The sequence below is a fragment of the Notolabrus celidotus genome, chromosome 14, assembly GCF_009762535.1.
Source record: "Notolabrus celidotus isolate fNotCel1 chromosome 14, fNotCel1.pri, whole genome shotgun sequence".
In the NCBI taxonomy this organism is placed as follows: Eukaryota; Metazoa; Chordata; class Actinopteri; order Labriformes; family Labridae; genus Notolabrus; species Notolabrus celidotus.
The window spans coordinates 14815319-14838354 of NC_048285.1; the positions used below are offsets into that span (position 1 = coordinate 14815319).

Below are 23036 nucleotides of genomic sequence, written 5' to 3' on the forward strand. Positions count from 1 at the left end.
TTTATTTCCAATAACAATACAATTTCAAACAAATACATGTCCGTTCTGAGCTCTTGTTGTCACTGCATAAAAAATATGTATTACAGTAACACAAAGCAGCAGTAGTTGCAGCTAGCATAAGCACCAGTAAACAGTGAGCCTGGTGACTGCACCTAACTTAGTAAGGTTTAGAAAACAAAAAAGTGAGATATTGGTTAAAATACATCAGGAAAACTAGCTAAGAAGGAGTTGAGTCATGTCTCTAAAAGTAGTATGGGAGGTAGAACCTTGAGTTATCAGGCCCCTCTCCTTTGGAATTGTCTAACAATCACGGTCTGGGAGGCAGACAACCTCTCATCTTTTAAGAGTAGGCTTAAAACTTTCCTTGAGATGATGCATGATTTAGGGTCATGATTGCAGCCTTCATGAAGAGACCCACTCCTTATGTAAAAATGCATACTTATTCTAAGTTTAAAAAAAAATGAAACTATAGTTTTAGATAAGTTATTATTCACTAATTTTAAAAATATTCCATCCCAAGTCCACCAAATCTGCTCTGCTAAATGCTGCTAACTTCTACACACTGCACCTTTAAGTGCTACATTGTCATATCAAAGTCATAAAAGGGAGCTACAAGATTCAATAGACTTCAAATCAAAACAAATAAGACCAACAACATATAATAATCATAATTAATAAATAAAAAATGCATTATCCACTCCTCCAATATTTAAATATTAAAACTGCACGAGTAAATATATATATATATATATTTATATTTATTTTATATATAATATATATATATATATATTTTTTTTTTAAATCCGTTATATTTTATTTAATATGTTTTCTTAATATGATTCAAATTTGGGAACGTGTGCTTTGACTGATAATATCTGTAAATGTATAGGTGGCAGCAGTTATTGTGTGTGGTAGACCGGGCCAGCCCCACAATCTCTGGATACTGACCTTTTCCACGCCTCTTCATCTCATCAATGCCGTGGCAGACACGCACTGCTAGCTGACAAGGTAAGACGTCATTCAGGCTTCGTATAAGTTGTTATCAGTAGATTGGCACAAGGGATCTACACTGTTAATGATTTTAAACTCGTTTGTATAAATCTCTGGAGTGAACGCGTCTCTCCCCAGAGCGCGCGTCCACGTCTTAGAATCAGCTCTGTTGTTATAGTGTATACATTTCTTTTTCCGAAGAAAAGCGGCCCCACAAGTCAGCTGCGCGCGCTGTCACTTGCAACTTGCGCCTTCATATTCACTAATGGCTTTGGTGACTCCAAATATTTGAAGATTTAAATAAAACGCTTCAAAAAGACGCACTTGCCTCGGGACGCTTTCTCTCTCTTCTCCCTCTTCTAACACAGTCACATTCGCCGCTATATATCATTGAGTTTTACTCTTGGAGGAACTGGACTTTTGGTCCTCACTTTGTCTCGCAGTGCATGAATAAAATGCAGAAAAATAGTTCAATTATCTTGTGCCAGAAATTAAATTATAATATCTATCTATCTATCTATCTATCTATCTATCTATCTATCTATCTATCTATCTACACAAATATATAGGAATATATAATACAAAGTGTTTTAAGTGTAGTTTCTGCAGTCTGCAGGACTTAAGACCTGCCCACAGAAGCAAAACCCCTACCAAATTGTTTGCTTAACATGATATTACTGTACTTGATTGTCCGACAAAGAGAATCTCGGCTTATTTGTCAAAAAGATGATGAGAAACATCTGCCCAAAAAATACAGATGAGCTGAAGGCTACTGTCAAAGCAACATGGGATTGAGTAACATTTCATACAGGCTCATCCCCTGCCACACCCCATTGATATAGTATTGGTAGAGGAGCACTAGTCAAGTACTGAGTGTTTAAATACATTTACTTTTTGGAAGTTGAACATTTCTGTATTTTAAATCCTTTTCTAGATTGACCTTAGGAAGTACTCTGATCATTTGAGGTACTGGATTTCTGAGCTGTGAGCTAAAATTTACAACAAAAAAAAAAAGATTCAAATATTTCACTTTACATGCAATGAATCGAACATATATATATATATATATATATATATATATATATATATATATATATATATATATATAGTAGTATATGTGATTAAAACAAATAGTAAAATCACTTTTAGAATTACTATTAAAAATGTTGATATTTTATTCCTGGTGAAATTAAGCATGCAAGTAAATTAAGAAATCAAATCTGATAGTTCAAATTTGGATGCATAAATGCTTGTTTTTTTGTGACTGCTCTTCTCTCTCTAGGAAATACCATGGCAACGGTCTCTCTTCATTCACACTTTGCCATTCTTCTTCTGTTTGCCATTTTCCTGACTGCATCCTTCGCCAATACTGATGACCTTGTAATCAATACAAAGCATGGCAAAGTTAAAGGGATCTCACTGTCTGTGCTGGGTGGTGGAGTACGAGCATTTCTTGGAATTCCTTATGGAAAACCACCTCTTGGGAATCTGAGGTTTCGAGCTCCAGAGCCTGTAGAGGGATGGGGGGGGCTGAGAGATGCTACCAAATATCCAAATTCCTGTTACCAAGTTCCGGATACAGCTTATGAAGGTAAGATTTATGTTAATGCAGTTGGACACAATCTATACACAGAAACTGGACATGTTCAGGGAGTTCTTCTGGGTGTTGTTTTTCAGTTTGACCCCTGAAGAGAGGAGGTTCAAAACTATGCCAGACCTTTTGAGTTGAAACTTGAAGGCAACAAGGACTACAAGGGGCCCAGAGACTCCAAATTGTTAAATATTGGGAAAGTGTCAGAAGAGGATTATTTTGAGTAACTTTTTAATTAGTAACTTAACATGAAAAAAGAAACTGAGGTCAGGTATAATTTAGATTTTTAGTTAGCTGTATTTCATTTCTTGCAAAAAAAAGTGGAACAAAAGTGACTTCATCATTTCCTCTTTCAGAGAAGTTATGACTAAGGTCAACTTGCCCCATCCAGTAGAATCCGTGAAGTTTACCTTATCAGACAAAACACAGTGGGAACAAGAAAGTTCAAATGTTCAAAGCAAATATTGAAGCTGCATCATGCTAATGACGCAAAATATTGGGTCACAGGTGTGTACATTTTTCACTCTTTCAGAGCAGGATAACATGAATGCAATTTGCAAAAATGATCCACAAGTATTCCGAGTGGAGGCAAAAACTCTCCTGCAAAATTGTCACTGCAAAAAAAGATGTAATAAAGGAATACAAAGCAGCAGTAGTTGCAGCTAGCATTAGCACCATTTTTTTTTACACTGTTCATCTTCTGCTGTGTCATGCAAACGTTATGTTTTAAATCCTAAATCACCAATCCCATCCCAAATAAGCCTACTGACATCATTGATCAGTTTGCATTGTAGTTGCACTTTGAAGAACAAAGTAAAAAGTAAAAAGGCATCAAAGCAGCATCTGTAAGTTCATGTTTGAATGAGAGATGCTCTTTTAAGTCAATGTTCTTACTTCAGGTTAATATTTCACTGCAGGAATGGTGGTTATATAACACCATGTAACACAAGCACACCCTTCCAAAGTATGTGAGTGATTCAAAGATTTATAACTGTCGATAGTAAATCATGTAATATAACTTGAATTTGAATGATCATCAATGTTCAGAGCCTATTTATCAGTTGAGCAACCAAAAGAGTTTCCGCTTTTGCACATACACAGATGTAATTTCATACTGGCTAAGTACCCCACCCAAGAAATGGAATTGGGCAGGGTCATGGATACATAGATATTTTTAGACATGCCACCTGTCAAAGGTTGTTTGGCAGCCAGCTGAGAGCCGTGCCAGGCATGTGTGCTAAGGGATTGCCCAAAAACATGATCTTAGTATAGATATGACAAAACAGAAAGATATGGACAGAAGGCAGAAGATGTTAGTCCAGTTTTTTATTTAAGTGGTGCTCTGTAAGAGGAAGACTAATCTATTTAATGCCTCTGCAAATATTAGAATGATATCAGCTTTATATATTAATCAAACTGAAATGAAGCTTCAGCTAATATCTGAACTCAGATAATAATGTGTCAGAGTACAGTAGAGCTTTAATATCACAAGCAACAGAGAAAATAATTTATTTTAACAGACTTCTGAGTATTTTTATCCTAAATGGACATAGCAGTAATTTTGACTGCATATATTTAGACAGTGAATAATTTATTGTGTGCTCAGTCAGTCAGTCAGGACAGTGACATCTCCAGATCATCACCCAAGGGGCATCTGCAATGACACTTAGATATTTGTTTGCAAATCTATAATGAGAATGGCAAATGAATGTTGCTCAGACCCCAAAGCTGATGGTGTGAAAGACAGAAAGCAGGCAGGAGCATATGGAAATGGAGAGAAGAAGGCAAGGAATAAACAAACACAAAAAACATAAACACTTAGGACATGACTCGTAAATGTCACAATGTGGTCTCTAGGAGCTGCATACGACAGGTGGAGATGACCTGTGCGTGGTTTAATTCACCCCCAAGCATCAGTTACAGTGATGCTTTTAAGGAGTATATGTCCGACCCCAAAATAACCCAATATTTTGTTCTAGTGAGTCTATTGAGAAGGAAACATATTATTATTTTTTTATTGTTTTGATCAGTTACCATTCATGCAGTCAACCACATTCCCTTTCCCCGTTTGGTATACTTGTGTATTATATATGCACAGAAGTGTGTTGCTATACATGTATATTTGTATTATATTTTGTATACTAAAATAAATACAATAATCAATTTCTTTAAATTTTACCAAGAAAATAATAGAATATTAATCTGATTTGGTTTACTGTATGTAACTATGGTATGTTTATAAATGTGCATGTTTATTAGTTTGTTTTTTTGTTGATGTTTAGGTTTATTTTTCTTTTCATTTCACCTATCACATCATTGCAGAGTCAGTTGATTTTGTGTTGATTATTTAAATTATATGCAAATAACGTTTGAGCAGTCAGAATGGTCTTTCTCATAGAATTCCAGTAGTTTGAGTATTAACTGCTAGACTGAAGTCCTAGTCAGTCTCTGTTGACCTGTATTATATGATAATTCTTTTCAGGGTTCGGAGGTGAAGATATGTGGAACCCAAACACTCCTCTGAGTGAGAACTGTCTGTACCTAAACGTGTGGTCCCCACATTTTGACAAAACACATCCTGGTAGCTCGGCACTCGTCCCTGTCCTTGTTTGGATCTATGGAGGCGGCTTTAATGGAGGAACATCCTCTCTTGACTTATATGATGGTCAATTCCTGTCTAAATCTGAAGGTGTTGTTGTGGTGTCAATGAATTACAGGTAAGAATTGGAGCAGAATTTGGTTAAAAAAATGTGGATGTCACTACTCTAGAGAACTAATTAGCAGTGATAAAAACATCATGATGTTGGTTTTATCCTTGACAAATTAGGGGTGGCAATGGATTTTTTGCCTGTGTTGCATAAGAACAAAATGACTCACAAATGCTCCCCTGGTGCTGCAAGTAGAACCAAGGAAGGAGTTAACAGGAAAGTGCTTATCACTATGTGAAATACTTGGATATGTATTACTGCCAAATCTCTTCTATGTCTAATAAATCTTTGGTTAAGTTTCGTCAACATCTTCCTCGTTCTTGTGCCTGTCTTTGATAGACTTGGAGCCCTTGGTTTCCTGGCTCTCCCTGACAACAAAACATCCCTGGAAATGCAGGCCTACTGGACCAGCGCTTGGCCCTCCAGTGGATAGCCAATAACATTGCTGCTTTTGGAGGTGACCCTTCAAAGGTAGGTTTTTTGGGTATTCTAAAATTAAATGACAAAATCTATTTGAATTGCTCAAGTCCCTAATATAAAAAAAAAAATTGTGTGTTCTGTTGATTACAGGTGACTCTGTTCGGAGAAAGTGCTGGGGCAGCATCAGTTGGCTTCCACCTGATCTCACCGGGCAGCCAGGGTCTTTTTCAAAGGGCTGTAATGCAGAGCGGCTCTCCCAATGCACCCTGGGCCACAATCAGCCAGAAAGAGGCCTGGTACAGGTAAGGTGCATTAGCTCAATTTATTATAATATCATTTATTCTGTTGCTTATCTTACCATACATCCACATGATATGTCAAGACCCTCTAATGTCCAGCTGAATCTAGAATTAGCTAATGATGACTTAGCTGACGACAGAGGTTTTCCAAATTCAGAAAAATGCACCATTTTGCACTTTAGATGCAGCTTGGTCTGACAGTTGTTATCTTTACAATCCTCCTCATCATCACAATCCTCTATCTCTGGCAACCCAGTGTCTCCACAGTATTAGCATGCTGGTGTCTCATAATGTCAGTCTGATTGTTTTGACTGACTTATTGCTCTCACTTAGTGTTTTGTCTGTAACAAAGTAATGTGGTCCATCATCGGTTAATTTGCATGGATTGATTGTATTTTGCTGATGAGACTTGACACTTGTGATAACGCTAGGTACATTGATACAATAATCCAAAAAATACACAACAAGAGGCAAAGGTCAACCATAATAGTCATCATGCAAATCTGATCGACCAGATTTATCTCTTTACATTTATTGGTTACAGTAACAAAACTGGATGGAGAGGAGCTCAAGGGAAGCTGATACTTTTCAGTGAGGGCATTATACCCTGCCAGCCCCCATCTCTCATTGGCATTGATTCATAAAAGCAGTGGTGTATTACAGCTGCAGTGCCCTCATGTCAAAAAATAACCCAGCTGAAGTGCCCACATAGAATATGTTCTTTTATCTGCCCTTCTAATGCATAACGCGTTAAAAAAACACTCTTGATGCCCTTCCATCAGATACAATCTGATAAAGTGCCCTCTGGGTGCCCTTCCAGTCGATAAAATGTTAAAAAGTGTACTCCAGGATTGAATGCAAAAAAAGTGCCCTTTGGATACCCTTGTAGTGAATTAAATGTAAAAATTGCCCTCCAAATGCCCCTCCAGTTGATAAAATGTCCTTGCCCTTTGCACACCCTCCAAATGAACTCAATGTAAAAAAATAAAGTCAATCAAACTAAAGTCAGTAAAATGTTAAAAAGTGCCCTCTAAGTGCCACCCCTGTGGGTCAGATTTTAAAAAGTGCCCTATAGATGCCTTTGTAGAGAACTTAATGTAAAAAAGACCCTCTGGTTTCCCTTGTAGTATATTAAACTTTAAAAAAAAGTGCCCTTTTGAATCCCTACCAGTGGATTAAATGCCAAATAAGTGATGTCCAGATGCATTTTTTGAGAATAAATTGGCATGTTGGTAATGTAATATAATTTAAATTCTATTTACTTTCCACCACACGTGGTCACAAAATTAATCACCATTCTGCAGGGACACACATGCATCTTGTTACCTCAATGTCAATATTCTTAAATTAACAACTGTGAGCATCAGAGGTTTGAAAGGAGGGACTTTTTGAAATTATTTTTGCCCCTTCCTCTCAAGCAGCCTGAGTGTGCCACTGCTTTAAATCACACTTCAACATGTATCCCCCATATTTAGTGCAATATGCTCTCTCAGTGATTGTCTTGTTTTTTCTCTACATCATCATCAAGGTCTTTGAAGCTAGCCACCCTGCTAGGGTGTCCCACATCTGACGCCTCTCGTATGGAAGCTTGTCTGCTGAAGGCTGATCCTTCGGAACTCAATTTGAAGAGTTATGAAGTTCTCCCTCAGCCAACATTTATAGCCTTACCCTTTGTCCCTGTTGTAGATGGGGTCTTCCTACCAGATTCAGTTGATGTATGTACGGTTCTGTATGTGGCTATATTACTCATTTTAGAACATTCATGTATTTTTAATATTGCACATTGATTGGGTGGGACACTGGGATTCAGATGACAGCTGTACAACATACTTTGAGTTTAAACAGCTGTTGTCTTTTTTCATCATCTAGCTTTTGTTTAGAAAAACAAAACAAATAATTTCTTTTTTCATGCAGATGTTGCTGAGTTCTGGGAGCCTTCGTAAGCAAGAGGTGTTGTTTGGCTTGAACAAGGATGAAGGGACCTACTTTCTAATGTATAACATGCCAGGTTTTGGCATCAACGATGAAAGTCTTATTACCAGGAAGGAGTTTTTAAAAGCAGTTGCCCTCGCAATGGAAAATTCAAGTGATAGTGCGAGAGATGCAGCCATTTTTGAGTACACAGATTGGACTGATGAAAATAACACGACAAAAAATCGTGACTTGCTGGGTGGTCTGGTTGGAGACCAAATGTTCTGTTCTCTTTTGGAGTTTGCTCACAGGTAAGAAAATAATTTCTTAATCTATACTTTCGTAACCATAATTTTTCCAATTTAGGGTTAGGGTTATAGTCTTCAAGCATTAAGGACAAAACTTTTATGATAATTTTGTAAGTCATCTGTTGCGATACACAAGTATTCATACCTGCACATTAAAATGAAATATTAAAATAGTGCTAAAAATAAGTATGCAGTTACAGTGTAGGTAATTGGTTCTCATGGGGGCAGTAGTTCTGTACACTGGTTGCCACACACCTTTAAACAGAGGGAAGATGAAGCAGCAGCAGAAGAATACTCAATAACCAGCTAGCTAGCTAATTTCCACAGTATGTGGCTTCTACTGCAGTGAAAATAATATCAGAGGAGATGACAGATGAAATTAAGTCATACTACCTTTTAAGTTTTTTGGAAGGTGGGGTGTTTGTGGTGAAAGTGTAACAGAATCACATAGATGAAGGCTTTAACGTTCTTTGTAAGTCAGAGGTTTTGGGTACTTGCATCCCAAAATTGTTGACAAATGGTCACTCGTGTTGGGTGGATAAATATATTGTATATGTATATATTTGTGTTACATTCATCTAATGTACCTGACCAAAAGAAGCACAGAAATACTTCTATACTGTTATTTATATCATTTTATTTTTACAGGTACTCACAACGTGGTGCAAAGTCTTTCCTTTACTCGTTTGACCACCGATCATCAGTCAATCCTTGGCCAGCGTGGATGGGCGTTATGCATGGCTATGAGATAGAATTTGTCTTTGGAATGCCTCTGAATGTGTCATTGGGATACACAAAGAATGAGGTGAACATGACCAGGAAGTTTATGAAACACTGGGCCAACTTTGCACGGACAGGGTGAGCACGATGAGGTTATCAATCAGTCACTCATGCTGAGTGAGGGCCCTTGTGTCGCCGATGAGATATCTTGATTGGGTTTTCTTTTTGTCAGGAATCCAGGCCTTGATGGAGCTCAGTGGCCCCAGTTCACCCCTGAACTGCAGGAGTATGTCACTCTGAACTACAACCATCCACAACAAAAGAGATTCTTGAAGGCTAAAGAGTGTGGCCTCTGGAACAAGCTAATCCCAAATTTACAGAAAGTCTCAGGTTTGAAACACACGCATGCATAACCCTACCTACCTACCTACCTACCTACCTGCCTGCCTGCCTGCCTGCCTGCCTGCCTGCCTGCCTGCCTGCCTGCCTGCCTGCCTGCCTGCCTGCCTACCTACCTACCTACCTACCTATCCATCTATCTAAGCACATACAGTTCTCATAGATAGAGCAGTTATCTTTAGTAGGAGGCAATGCGTCACATTCTACTAGGGCGGTGCTTGCCTTGTTTAGCCTGTGAGGGAGATATGTATCCTGGCTTCACCCCCTTTGCTCTACCAGATCTGGAGGTCTGAGTGGGAGGCGTGAAGGGTCAGTCATCACTTCACTGAGCACTGATCACATACAGTGTGAATAATATTCCTATTACTCCCCACAGAAACCATTATTCATACGAACACACACACAATACACCTCACATTTGCACATCCAGTAAGGGCACTAATGGCATGAAATGAAACGCTGTCAACTGTGTTGTCACATTGTTCCTAATAAATGACACTTTCTCAGTAACTCAAAATACACAATGTAAAGTCTGCTGGGTTAATCTATCAAAGTGTTTTAATGATTTAGATCAGCTTTATTGAATGTGATGGAATTATATTTAAAAAACGTGACTGTACTCATAAATAGGCAGTATTAAAAAGTCTATTGTAATTTTTAACATAATGAAAATTATTTTTCTTTACCTCTTTGTCCACAGATGACCTGCAGTCTTGTATCACAGCGAATGGGATTGCACTCAGCTCAAGTTACATGCTCCTAATAACTTTACTGGCTCTGACATTAATCTATTATTAGAGGAGAGATACTTTCATCGTGGACTTGACTGCTGCCGTGAACATTAAAATGGAAAGAGTGTTCAATGAAGATTGTGTTTATTTACCCAGAAATTGGTATTTAAAAAGCTGGTCAAATTATTTTGTATTGTATTGAGTTTGTGGATTAGATTAAGATTCAACCAAATAGACCATTGGCAAAGGAATCAAGTTTTATACCCATAAAACAGCATTAACAGTAAAGCTGTCACAATACAATCATTCTAAATGTCTATATGACTATAATGCAAATTCAATGATCTTCATCATACTTGTTTCAATAGCACTGCAACAAAAAATGATGTTATGGTTAATTTTGTTATTTTTGATTTTCAACCCGCACACCATGATACTACAGAAAAAACACTGAAGACCAACATGTGACATAATGTTAGTGACAGCCAATATAAATAAGATTGTCCTATATATAATAAACAACTTCTTTCATCATTATCATAACATTCAAAATCTAGAAGAAGTGTGTGCTGGTGTTTGTTTCTGCAGAAATCATCCTCTATGCTTTTATTTTGTTACTTTCCGGCTAATTAAGTCAGCAGTTTTGTGTGTCACTCATCCTCAATCACTGTACTGTGGAGTGAAGCATCCTGTCCGCAGTCCCCTGGTCAGGACTCAAAGAAAACATATGGCAGGAGACATTGTTGTCTCTCTCTCCTTTGGTCAGTCCATCTGCGACAGACATAAACATAACCTGTGTGCCTTTATTGGATGCTTAAAGGACCTAACTAACCTTAGTATTTGCTGACCTGTGAATAAAAATAGTTAGTAAGGTACTTGCTGTGAAAGAGGGCAGAGCAGAGACACACACACAGGAGCAGGAGGAAGGTGGCTTCAGCGGCGAAGAAATACAATTTGTGAAACAGAAAATGGTCCTTATTTCACTTTTATTGCTTTATTTTCTGAACTGGAAAACTGTCTTTAACTCTAAGTCAAGGGACCACCGTTGCCCTCTTTCTTTCTCTCTCTCTCTCTCTCTCTCTCTCTCTCTCTCTCTCTCTCTCTACTTTTGAAAGTAAAAAAAAAAGCAAAAAGACAAATATTGTCTCATTTTAAAGCATGTGGTATTGAAAATATAAAATGTGAAGTATAAACTTTTACAACCTTTCATAGCAATTGCTTTGAATATACCGGTGCTTCCTTGCTCATCTGGAACAATGTTTAAAGATGAAAACATTTGCACAAGCAGTGCTTCTGTTTTGTATCCTTCTACATGTACAGCTAATGCAATTTTTTATTATTTTTGGGACATAAAAAACAAACTGGGAATCTGAAAAGTGTACACAGGAAATGCTTTTGGATTCAATGTTTAAGTGCACTTGTATGGTAACAATCTGATTTTGTGGCTGAACTTCTGTTGACTCTGAACAGAAACATGTTTTTTATCATCCTGCTGAGAATGTCTCACATTCTTGCTTTACAGTAAGGCTGTCGCAGAAATTATGCATGCTAAGTGTTCAGTTGATCGTTTCATCTCAAAGACAATCAGGGATGCTCTTCACTTTTATTGATATATTGTCTATTGTACTGAAAAATAAAGACATTGCAATTAACAAAAAAGTTGATATGAGGTCTTCATTTATTTGAGGGTTCTTCAAATCAATAAAGGTAATGCATGTTTTGTGTTGACATACTTTGCATTTGTCTTGTGCTTCCTAATGCACACACCTAGAACATCTTTACCTTGGATTTAGTTTTTGTTTTGTATTCAACAGGCTAATTTTTCCTTTACGGGAAGTAATGGAAAGGGGTATTTTTGTGTTCATGTAACTGTCCTGATTTTTTTCAAAGAAATACAGCGGATAATGTCTTCTTGCAGAGGAAGCCATATTTCATTACGGTTTTGAATGTACAAGCACATTCAATCTAGTATGAAGTGGTTTATGTCTGATAGAGGGATGGGCATTAATTCAGTTTCGCTGTGGATATGCTCTTATGTCTATAGCAAAGCAAAGGTTGCAAAAACATGTTAAATTCTCATTAAATGTTACTCACCAGAAGATTATTTGTCTCCACCTGCTCATGTTTTAGTAGGGTGCAACTTTTTCAAATTATTATATATATTTCTTCGCCTTTATTGATAGGACAGCTGTAGATAGACAGGAAATGTGGGGAGTAGAGTGTGCGGAAGACATGCAGCAAATGGTCGCGGCAGGGGTCGAACCGGCGACCTCTGCTACGAAGACTATAGCCTCTACATGTCGGGCCCTTAGACCGCTAGGCCACCAGTGCCCCTGGTGTGGTGCTACTTAAGTTGAACAGTTTTGAAATAGACTCTGATATGCCAACTAAATTATCTACTAGATTAACTTCGTTACTTAACTATATTACCCCAAACTTTGGCCTTTTTTTTGCGTCTTGAGGAGGTTTTTGACGTTTATTATTTTTTTATTATATATGCAAATTTCTGTTACATTATTGAATTGAGTCCTATGACAATTGCTGAATTTTCCTCATGATAATATTGCAAATAAAAAAAAAGATACAAAAAAAGAGCTGTTTTGGAAAATACATCATCAGTGCAGAAACTTTAAGAATGTTTTAAAAGTGTACTAAAGCAGGGTGCCGTCTGGCCTTGCAGTTTAAGTGTGCATCCAATGATACAGTAGTCCTCTTTGCAGTGGTCACTGCTTCTACTTCCAGCTGCCCTATCTAGTAAGAAGTAGAGCACTATTACTTGTCCACTCTTGATTTTAAGCAACATAACTTCAAATCCATCCCACTGAATTTGTAGTTACAATGCCAAACATTTTCAAAGCCCAACATGTTCTTCTTAACAAATATCTAATCTTGTCATCTTAAGTTTATACAGTTTAGCATGCCTTGGTTCCTCGTTTCGTCACTGAAGACAATCAAGTGATAATAAACAGTGTTGCTGACCAAAGGTCACAGTGTTGTAACAAAAGCTAAGGAGATGTTGGAGAGACATGAACTGCTTTGGTTGAGTAACCTTGAATGCTGTTTAAATCCTCAGGAGCAAAAAAAAAGGAATAACATTGTTTGAGCACCTGGCATGTGCATGTGTGTGAGTCCAATACTCACAAAATGTGATGTTGGTGCTTAAGAGCATAATAGTTGTAGAAAGGGTGTATTTGCCAAACATGGTCTGTAGAGACAAAATCACTGGCGTTATCAGTGACATCACCATGCCCTCGTTTTTGAAAATGTTTGGTATTTTACGAAAACATTCACATTGTCTTCAGTGCGCCTCATCCATAATGGATGAAGATAGAGACAGTGAGCTGGAACAAGAGGCTGTGTGAGAGAGACAGAGAGTGAGAACGAGAAAAAGGCTACAAAGCAAAAAGAAGAAGACAAAGGGGATCTTTGTAAAAGATTACAAGGAAGTCTTTAAAGGTACAGGAAGGAGTTATGTTAGCCCCAGCAAAGCATCTTCTTTATGTTTAGACAAGGTAATGCTGTTCTCTTTCATGACCACAGGGATCAGGTGAAGACCAAAATGTACAGAAAATTTTGATTTTGGTTTGACATTCTCCCCACTCTTCAATGAGGAATGAAACTGTGGGATAGCAGGTATTTGTCCTTGGATGTATGTGTTGTGTGTTTTAAGGCTGACTTATACTTCTGCGTTGAATCAACGGCGTACCCTACGCCGGGGGTCCGCGTAGCTCCCGTACCTACGCCGAGGCCTACGCACGTAGCTGACGTGCACCTCCTCCAAAATGTAACTCCCCGTAGAGCCGACGCGGACCGCAAGCTCTGTGATTGGTCCGCTCGGCGGCATTGTGTTTCCCACATTTACAGCACTTCCGGGATCCCGGACATCGGCCGCACATCGGTCGTGTATTTCATTGCCTCCTCTCTATTCCTCATGTAATCATGTCTATATGATAAACAGTAACATGTATCAGCTGTAGATTAACATAACACGCTCTGAATCGCTGTGGAAAAGTAAACAGGGATCGTAGCGGGACCGGAAGCAGGCGACCGGCTATCAGAGAGACCACACTGCCCTCAAGCGTTTCGGCGGAGAATTGCTGTGCGACACGGACACATCAACGCACAAGTATGTGGTGCTCATGTCCGCGTCAGCCCCTGCTGCGTAGGGGAGACGCAGAAGTATAAATCAGCCTTTAGTGGCTCGCCATGCGTCACACTTGGCAGAAAAGTTCAAAAGATTGCTTGAATTATGAAAAAGGAAAAGACATTATTACTTATATATTTCTAAAATAAAGATTATACAGTATATTTCACATAACATAATATGACCTAATTAACAAGTGCATCCAATGGGGACTTTTTTTGCATTAAATCCATCAAATTATACAAACCTATAAATCCCCAATTTATACAGGAGGTGCCGCGTTGTGTTACGGCTGTGCCCAAAATTTGCTCCGTCCGACGGCGTGCCCTGCTGCACAGGACACGTATTTGGAGCGTAACGCAGCTCAGAGCAGCAAGGATCAGCTGGGTCCAGTATAGAGAGAACAACATACCTTTCTGTGGTTGAATTACTGCTCATTTGGATAGTAGTCTGTTACTCTTGTGCTTCTATCATCACTGAGTATGCTGCATAACTATACACATTTGTTTTTGCTGGTTTAGATGAGTTTAATATGAATAATTATGCACTACTTTGTTGTACTGTTACCTTCTGACACAGTTATCGTCTAAAAATCATGTTGGGGTCGACATGGATCACTGATATTTCGCTGTTTGTAGCTTACATCCATAATCGATGAGTATTTCTGATCTATACGTCTATTAAACAGTCAGGAGTCGGTAAATGTTGTTTTATTTTGAAATTGGAGCAAGTTGCACGCGATCCAGGTCGATCTTTTCTGTGCCGATTGACGCGTGCTGGAGGTGGGCTAAGTTGAAAATAGACTCGGCTCATATCTCTGGTGGAGCAGGGCGGTTCTGTACATTGGAGGGGCATCCAGAGGGCACTTTTTTACATTTTGTATATTTTATATAATTTTAGTGTTGCTAATATGTTTTATATATATATATATAAATACAGTGCCTTGCAAAAGTATTCATACCCCTTGAATTTTTACACATTTTGCCATGTCATAAGCACAAACTTAAATTAATTTTATTGGGATTTTATGTAATAGACCAACACAAAGTAGCACAAACTTGTGAAGTGGAAGGAAAATGATACATGGTATTCAAGATGTGTGGTGTGCATATGTATTCAGCCCCCCTGAGTCAATACTTTCTTGAACCACCTTTTGCTGCAGTTACACCTCCAAGTCCTTTGGGGTTTGTCTCTACCAGCTTTGCACATCTAGAGACAGCATTTTTTGCCCACTCTTCTTAGCAAAATAGCAGCAGTTCAGTCAGATTGGATGGAGAACGGCAATTTTCCAGTCTTGCCACATGTTCTCAATAGATTTCAGGTCTGGACTTTGACTGGGCCATTCAAACACATAAATATGCTTTGATCTGAACCATTCCATTGTAGCTCTGGCTGTATGTTTAGGTTTGTTGTCCTGCTGGAATGTGAACCTCCGCCCCAGTCTCAAGTCTTTTGCAGCCTCCAACAGGTTTTCTTCTGTTTTTATAACCTAACCCTGCTTTAAACTTCTCCACAAATTTATCCTTGACCTGTCATGTGTGTTCCTTTGTCTTCATGATGCTGTTTGTTCTCTAATGTTCTCTAAAAAACCTCTGAGGCCTTCACAGAACAGCAATATCTATACTGAGATTGAAGTACACAGGTAGACTATTACTAATAAGGTGAATTCTGTGAAGAGTGAAGGGGGCTGAATACATATGCACGCTACACTTTTCAGTTTATTTGTAAAAAATCTTGAACACCATGTATCATTTTCCTTCTTATTTACAATTCTGCACTACTTTGTGTTGGTCTTTCACATACAATCCCAATATAATTTATTTAAGTTTGTGCTTGTAACATGACAAAATGTGTACAAGTTAAAGGGGCATGAATGCTTTTGCAAGACACTGTATTTCATATGTGGATCTTTGGACATTAAACAAAAGTATTGGACACTAGATCAACATGCCATATGACAATTTTTTGCCAATCTATTTTTGTTCCTGTATTTGAGTCTGGATCAGTTTTAGTGGACCATCAGTCAGACCAAAATTGCCATTCCTGGAGTCAGCCTGGAGCTCTGCTAAATTCAAAACCATCACAGCAGAGTTAGGCCTATACCCTGAGATACCTTCTTCCGGTTTACCTCTAGAATACAGGCTATATGTACACAGTTCAAGTAGAGTCATTAATCTTATACATGAGTCATTATCAATAAATGTCAGTGTCAACTGCTTTCAAGCATTTAACTGTGCAAGCAGATTTTCTGAAGTAGCTTTAATATAGTTATAGATACACATTCCAGGCTATTTAAGTTTTTTTTTCACCTTGATCATTTCAAACTATACAAATTATAATTTTGAGCAACTAACAGCTGCTTCACAGGAGGTTTTCTGCATCCACTCGTGTCAGAGCCACAGCTTAGTACTCAGACATGACACTTTGACAGATTTCAGGGGTGAGCTGTGACTAATGGGCATGACATTGACAGCTTCATTAATTAAGAAGACAACAACTCCCACTGTGTGTCATGTGAAATGACTATAACCAACCCCCAGGCATAGTCAAGAAAAACCACACACTGTCATAAAAAAGGAACTGCTTGATGGGTGAAACTTATAACATTTGTTACACATGAGGAAGTAACGTTTTGGTCTTTAAAGGGATACCTATTTGGAATGACATTTGAAGGATTGCTTGCAGTTGACATTATCAGTGGACTGAAAATTAATGGCATTCACCTTTTCCTCTGGCTTTATACTTTCTTGCTTTCAATTTATGAATTAATTCATGTTTTCTTTTTTTCATTTATTGGCCACACATTGTTCTGTACCATGCAAAATAGGCTATATCTAAAACTTGAATTAAGTAAGTTAAGTGTTGGAATAATATCAGCAATATCCATTCCCAATGCAAGTGGAAACATTTCCACAGCTTGGTTTGAAGTGGTATTTTATCGCGTCAGGGTGTGGTTATAAATTCAAGCAGTGAATTCCACATCTCCGTTATGCTCTCTAACTTCCTTTATGGCTCCTTCCTGGCGTGTATGCAGGGAAGCCCAGAGATGTCCTTTTTCCTGTTTGATTCAATCAATCAGCTGTTGTCTGTTCCCAATCCAAAGGAGGGCCCCACTTGGCATCCTCACCAAATAAGATAAGATATACTTTATTTGTCTCCCGTTGGGGGAAATTTCTTTTGTTACAGCAGCTTACAACACGGGACAGGGGAATACAACAATGTACTAACATAGTTAAAAAATATAATAACAGTAATAATAGCAATGACAAGGGTAAAATAAAATAAAATAAAAATAAGATAAAATAAAATAAAATAAATAGAATAAAATAGAATAAAATAAAATAGAATAAAATAAAAGAAAGTAAAAATAAAATAAAATATGGCAACTATTACAGATATATACACACTATGTACACTTCTGTCTGATAAATAGATAGGTAAGTTATTGCACGATAAAAATTGCACCAGGTTATTTAAAAACAAACATACATAGAAGAATGAAGAACAGTGCGATTCAGATGGATACAGTAGTTATTTGTGAATGTGCTGATAAACAATCTCTGAGTCACTGCCGTAGATGTCCTGCTGCTGTGGACATTCTAGACTTGCGGCAAACAGCTACTACTACTACAACTCTGTCAAGGCAGATGGCTGTCTAACATGAGTCTGGTTCTGCTCAAGGTTCCTGCCTGTTGAAAGGAAGTTTTTCCATGCCGCTGTGACTCTCTAAATACTGCGAGGTGCAATCCTCATGGTATATTATGATGAGATAAGATCTAGTCCTGTCAGTAAGAGGGGACTGGATCTTATTCTGTCCTGATGTTGGGTCTTAGTTAATAATTTAACATGGAGTACAGTCTACACTGCTATGTTTGTAAAAGCGTCTTGAGATAATCTTTGTTGTGATTTGGCACTATACAAATATTGGTTGATTGATTGATTGATTGATTGATTGATTGATTGATTGATTCAGTCACATTTGGAGGGACAATATTTCTTCATTCTGATTGAAATCATTCTGAATGAGGGAACCAATTCAAGTGCACCATCTTTAAGAAAAAAGGCAATTTAAAGCTTTTTATTTCAAACTAAATATGACTTCATTCCTTTTTGTCTATATATTGTAATTTAATTTCTGTTTTTTATTTTCTCTTTTGTCGAATTAATTTGTATTGTGTTGAAGTTCTTGATGTCCCTTTTGTGTTTTCTGTACAGTACTGTATTGAATAAATCACTTAACAGCTCTGATGTTGAAAGTAATTACTGAAAAACCTAGAATATACTGTAACTTGCAATAGTATGACAGTACATGTAGGTCTGTTTAAGGGAGTCTCCCAGAGGCAAAAATGATATAAACTGTTTTCTGCATGACGGTTTGTCTCAATCAGTCAGCTGTTGTCTGTTCCCATTCCAAAGGAGGGTCCCACTTGGCTTCCATACCATTTCCATTGCATCCAGCAAAGTCCACAATATCCAGTTTCTGAGCTGCTGTAAATCTGTTACATTATGTAGAGTTTGGTATAATTACATGAGTTGAGCTTTGCCTATGGTATAGTTGTGAGGCACAGACCCATGGCTTCTGACCAATTTGTCTACAGTCTTGTCTTCTGGTCACTTGCTGTCTTAAACTGAGGATATTTTCAATAAGATCACTACTCCACAAAATGTATATACTGATAAGTGTGCCACCATATTTATTGAAATGCATGAATATGTCATATATAACTAATGAGGGGGAAAAGCTGTTATATGAATGGCGCTAACAGCCTTGCCCTCACTGCAGTGAAATGGTTGCTTGCAAAACACAGAAAGATGGAGAATTTTCCTTCACGTCAAGTAGAGTAGAAATGATTCCTCTAATAACTCGAGTAACTCCATTACTATGAAGCCCAAAGGCAAATTATTTTCCTCAAGACTTAGTTTAAATAGTGATGTCTATACAGCCTTTTGTGTTCACATGCACAGCTCTTTGTGTGGCACAATGCACTTGCTTCTGCCATTGTAAGGCGTAGACTACAACATCATAGCGGAAGAGAAAAAGGGTCAAAAAGAGCAAAAATAAACAAACAGTGGAAACAGACAAAAAACACTTCAAGCAAGATAAAATAAAAACACAGTGCAGTGTGTCTTTTCTGAATATGAATATGCCTACCTCAATAGCCTACATCAACTGCTACCGGTTCTCAACCAAAACCTCCAGTCCAGTGTTTTCCAACATGTTGATTATTCCAGGACGGGCCACCCAAGTTTATATTAGTATATTATTAGGGCATGAGCACCGACACGCAGTGGCGGCGAGGCCCTATTGGAACCCTAAAAATTATTCTCTTTCTTTCTTTCTTTCTTTCTTTCTTTCTTTCTTTCTTTCTTTCTTTCTTTCTTTCTTTCTTTCTTTCTTTCTTTCTTTCAGTTCACAATAAACCCCAAATGTTCATGCCCTAACGTGCCCCATTACTGCCCAAATTTCACACACTCATCAGGCCTGGTGAAAAATTTGATATTCTGTTGGTCTAATGCAAAAAAAACCAAAATGGCTCAATAAGCCCCCTTCAATTTTAATTTAATACTAGGACTCATTTACATTTAATTTCTGATATGTTTCTGCTTTTGTATAAAACTATTGCTCTTGAATTAAACAAAAGTGATTTTTTTTTCTAAATGTCTGAGCATACATCATTTCTTAATTAATCACTTGATTATTTCCAGAATAATCAATAGATTACTCAAATATTTGACTACTGCAGCCCTAACATCAAGACCACATGCAGTAGGTAATGATGGTGGTCCAAACAGTACATGTTCCTGCCCAAGCTTTAGCTAAATAGCCCCTCTCCATTTTATAATGTGGTATTAGTCAAACTAATGTTGAGGGTGCAGCTCGCCTTTTCACTTACAAACAACAACAAAGGAATTAAGTATTAAATACTAAAAAATATATAGTAAAGTTCAATGCTTTTCTGTTTTCCAGACATTATTTTCAGAGTTTTCTTCACTTCTGTCAGACATTTTCGTGTGCTTCAGATCAGAAACGCATGTCCTCTATAAACAGTCAGTAGGCTGCTTCCCCTCTCGTAGTATTCAGTAACAGGAGAGGATACAATGACAGGATGAAGGTTGGGCAGGGCTCTTGTATACATTGGCTAATATGATATATGTCCTTTTTGTGCAGATGAGTTTATTTCTGGTCCAACAAAACAGATTAATAAGAGTAGAGGACAAGGCACAGACAAAAAGACAGACAGAGAGTCAGGACAGCAATGGAATGAGTTGTAATGGCAAATATTCAGGTTCAAATATACTACAAAGAAAGATCTCTCTTCAACGCATCTGAATCAAACCTACTTTTTCGTTCACTAGCTTTACACTTTGATCTCTTGTGTTTTTCCACCAAAAGCTAACTCACCTTAAAGGAGGTTTGTCACAGCCCCAGTCATGTTGATCCCATTAGAAAGCAGCATCCAATTGGTTAATCCAATGAAAAGGGGCATTACAGGCGACCCCTGGAGTTAACCAAAGAATTCAGCTTTAACACCAGGGCGGAGTTGGAGCGCGTCTGCCCTCAACTGTCAGTTAGAAAAGACACCCATCATTCAAATGAGACAGGCGATTAGTGGAAGGACAGATCCAGACAGCTAAAGAGAAACACAGAAAGAAAAGGGGGTGTACAGGACGAGAGGGGCATTAGATGTACTGATGTTGGAGGGCAGAAAAACTGCTACAAGAAGGTGGAGGAAAAAATGGGGACACGACAGCAGCATGAAAAGGTTTCAGACAAAGAAGAGGGTCAGAAACAGACTGAGGGAGTAGCTGCCAGGAGAAGAGGAAAAATATAGGAGATAAAGAGAGGAAGGATGACTCTTTTTCATGCAGTCCAAGAAAATAAACACAAACGTCTCTGAAGAGAGAGAAAAATATGATAAAGGGACACACAGAGAGGGTAATAAAAGACTGAAGACTTTCCAAAATGAGAGGGATTTGGTTATACTGAACGATACAAGAAGAGGCAGCCGCCTTTCATCATGCTACTGATGAGAGGAAGCGGAGAAATATAATAACATCAATCCATGGATATTGAAAAGGGCCCTGAAAATGTTTATTTTTGAATCATTTTTATACACTGTATGGTTTATCATGAGGTGCTGGGATAATTTTTGGGCATGGAGAAGGAAAAAATAAACACATCTTTGTTTGAAAGCAGACGTCAAGCATATTTTTTCCTGATTTCAACTTTTTTCCTCATCTGGGCTCCTCCTATTGCAACAATTATTGTGAAGTCCTGTCACGGCCATTCATCCTCAAGGTCAGCATTCAATATTTAGAAATACAGAAAATATTGCCTGCCTCCAAACTCATACAGTATAATAATGCTATTGTTTTTAAAACAAAATGTCTGCAGGATGGAGACACACGCATACAGGGTTTTAAGCAGGCAAAATAGTACCATAGTTAGTGGGAGTGTTCTGGCAGTATATGGCATTAATGCTTTACAGGTTAGGATCGTGTTAAGGACATTTCAGATGGGTTTGCAGAGGAGTGGAATGGTTCACAATTTGAAGGTGAGGAATATTTTCTGAAACTTAACTTGACTTGTACTAGCAGTTGTGCTAGCAAAGAAGGCAAAATGCACGGTGACAACCCACAAAGACTTTTGTCAAGAGAAAGGGTGCAAATTATGAAAACAATCAAAAAATGATGAAAAATAGAAACATGCCCCAAATCAAAATATGTATTACAACTACCACCACTACAACTACTACTATTAATACTGCTACTACTACTAACATTACTACTAATACTACAACTACTACTACTCCTACTACAGCTGCTACTACTGCTAATACTACTTTTATTACTGCTATTACTACAACTACCACTACTGATACTACTGCTACTAAAACTACTGTGACTATTACTACAACTGCTACTACTACTTCTAGTACTACTGCTACTACTATTACTACTAAAACAACTATTACTATTACTTCTACTACTACATCTAGTAGTACAACTATTACTAATACTACAACTAGTATAACTACTACTACTACTATTACTACTTCAACTTTTACTACTACTACTACTACTGCTATTACTACAACTACTACTATAACTACTATAACTATTATTATTATTATTGTTGTTGTTGTTATTATTATAATGATTATGACTATTATTATTACTACTACTACCATTATTCTATCATTATTATTAGTATTAGTATTACTATTATTATTATGATTAGTATTATGATTATTATTATTATTATTATTATTATTATTATTATTATTATTATTATTATTATTATTATAAGTGTGATGACCACAGGCCTTTGGGGTCAGTGTGTGTTTTCCTGCATTCCTGCCCATGCTTTCCCCTTCCAGATCCTCCTTGAGTGCCTGCCCCTTCCACCTCGTTTAGGGATTGGCTTCACCTGCATGCTTGGAGCCTTTAAAAGCTGGTGAAGCCAAGATGGCTCTCTCTCTCCCTCCTGGAAGGCTGGTGCCTGCCAGGCACCCACCTTGGTTTTGTTTGGTTCAGTTCAGCCTTGGTTCCCTTTGCTTTGGTTAGCACACACAGTCTCACAGCACCCAACACCCTCCCCACTCTACTGATTGCTGACTTAATCACTAGTTTTTCTTTGTTGAGTACTTCAATAAATTATTTCTTTATTTAAAAGCTGTCACTGTGTGGACCTCCCTTTTTTGTAATGCTCTTCAACAAGCTGGGCATAACACAAGTTTTTTTCTTTGCTAATGAAAATATTTGAAGTGTTGCGTTGCATTGCGTTTGCACTTGCTGATTACATAAGAAGTGT

At 37.8% G+C, this 23036-nt stretch overlaps 1 protein-coding gene across 1 annotated transcript; it reads left to right on the plus strand.

The window, feature by feature from the left end:
* Positions 1-874: 874 nt before the first annotated feature.
* LOC117824910 (acetylcholinesterase-like) lies at positions 875-11736 on the plus strand. The gene is given in 11 exon segments (XM_034700411.1): positions 875-1008; positions 2273-2581; positions 5064-5298; positions 5629-5663; positions 5666-5760; positions 5860-6011; positions 7537-7723; positions 7923-8230; positions 8876-9085; positions 9180-9337; positions 10047-11736. Coding segments are annotated over 10 exon segments (1779 nt in total). The 5' UTR covers positions 875-1008; positions 2273-2280; the 3' UTR covers positions 10145-11736.
* Positions 11737-23036: the final 11300 nt, after the last annotated feature.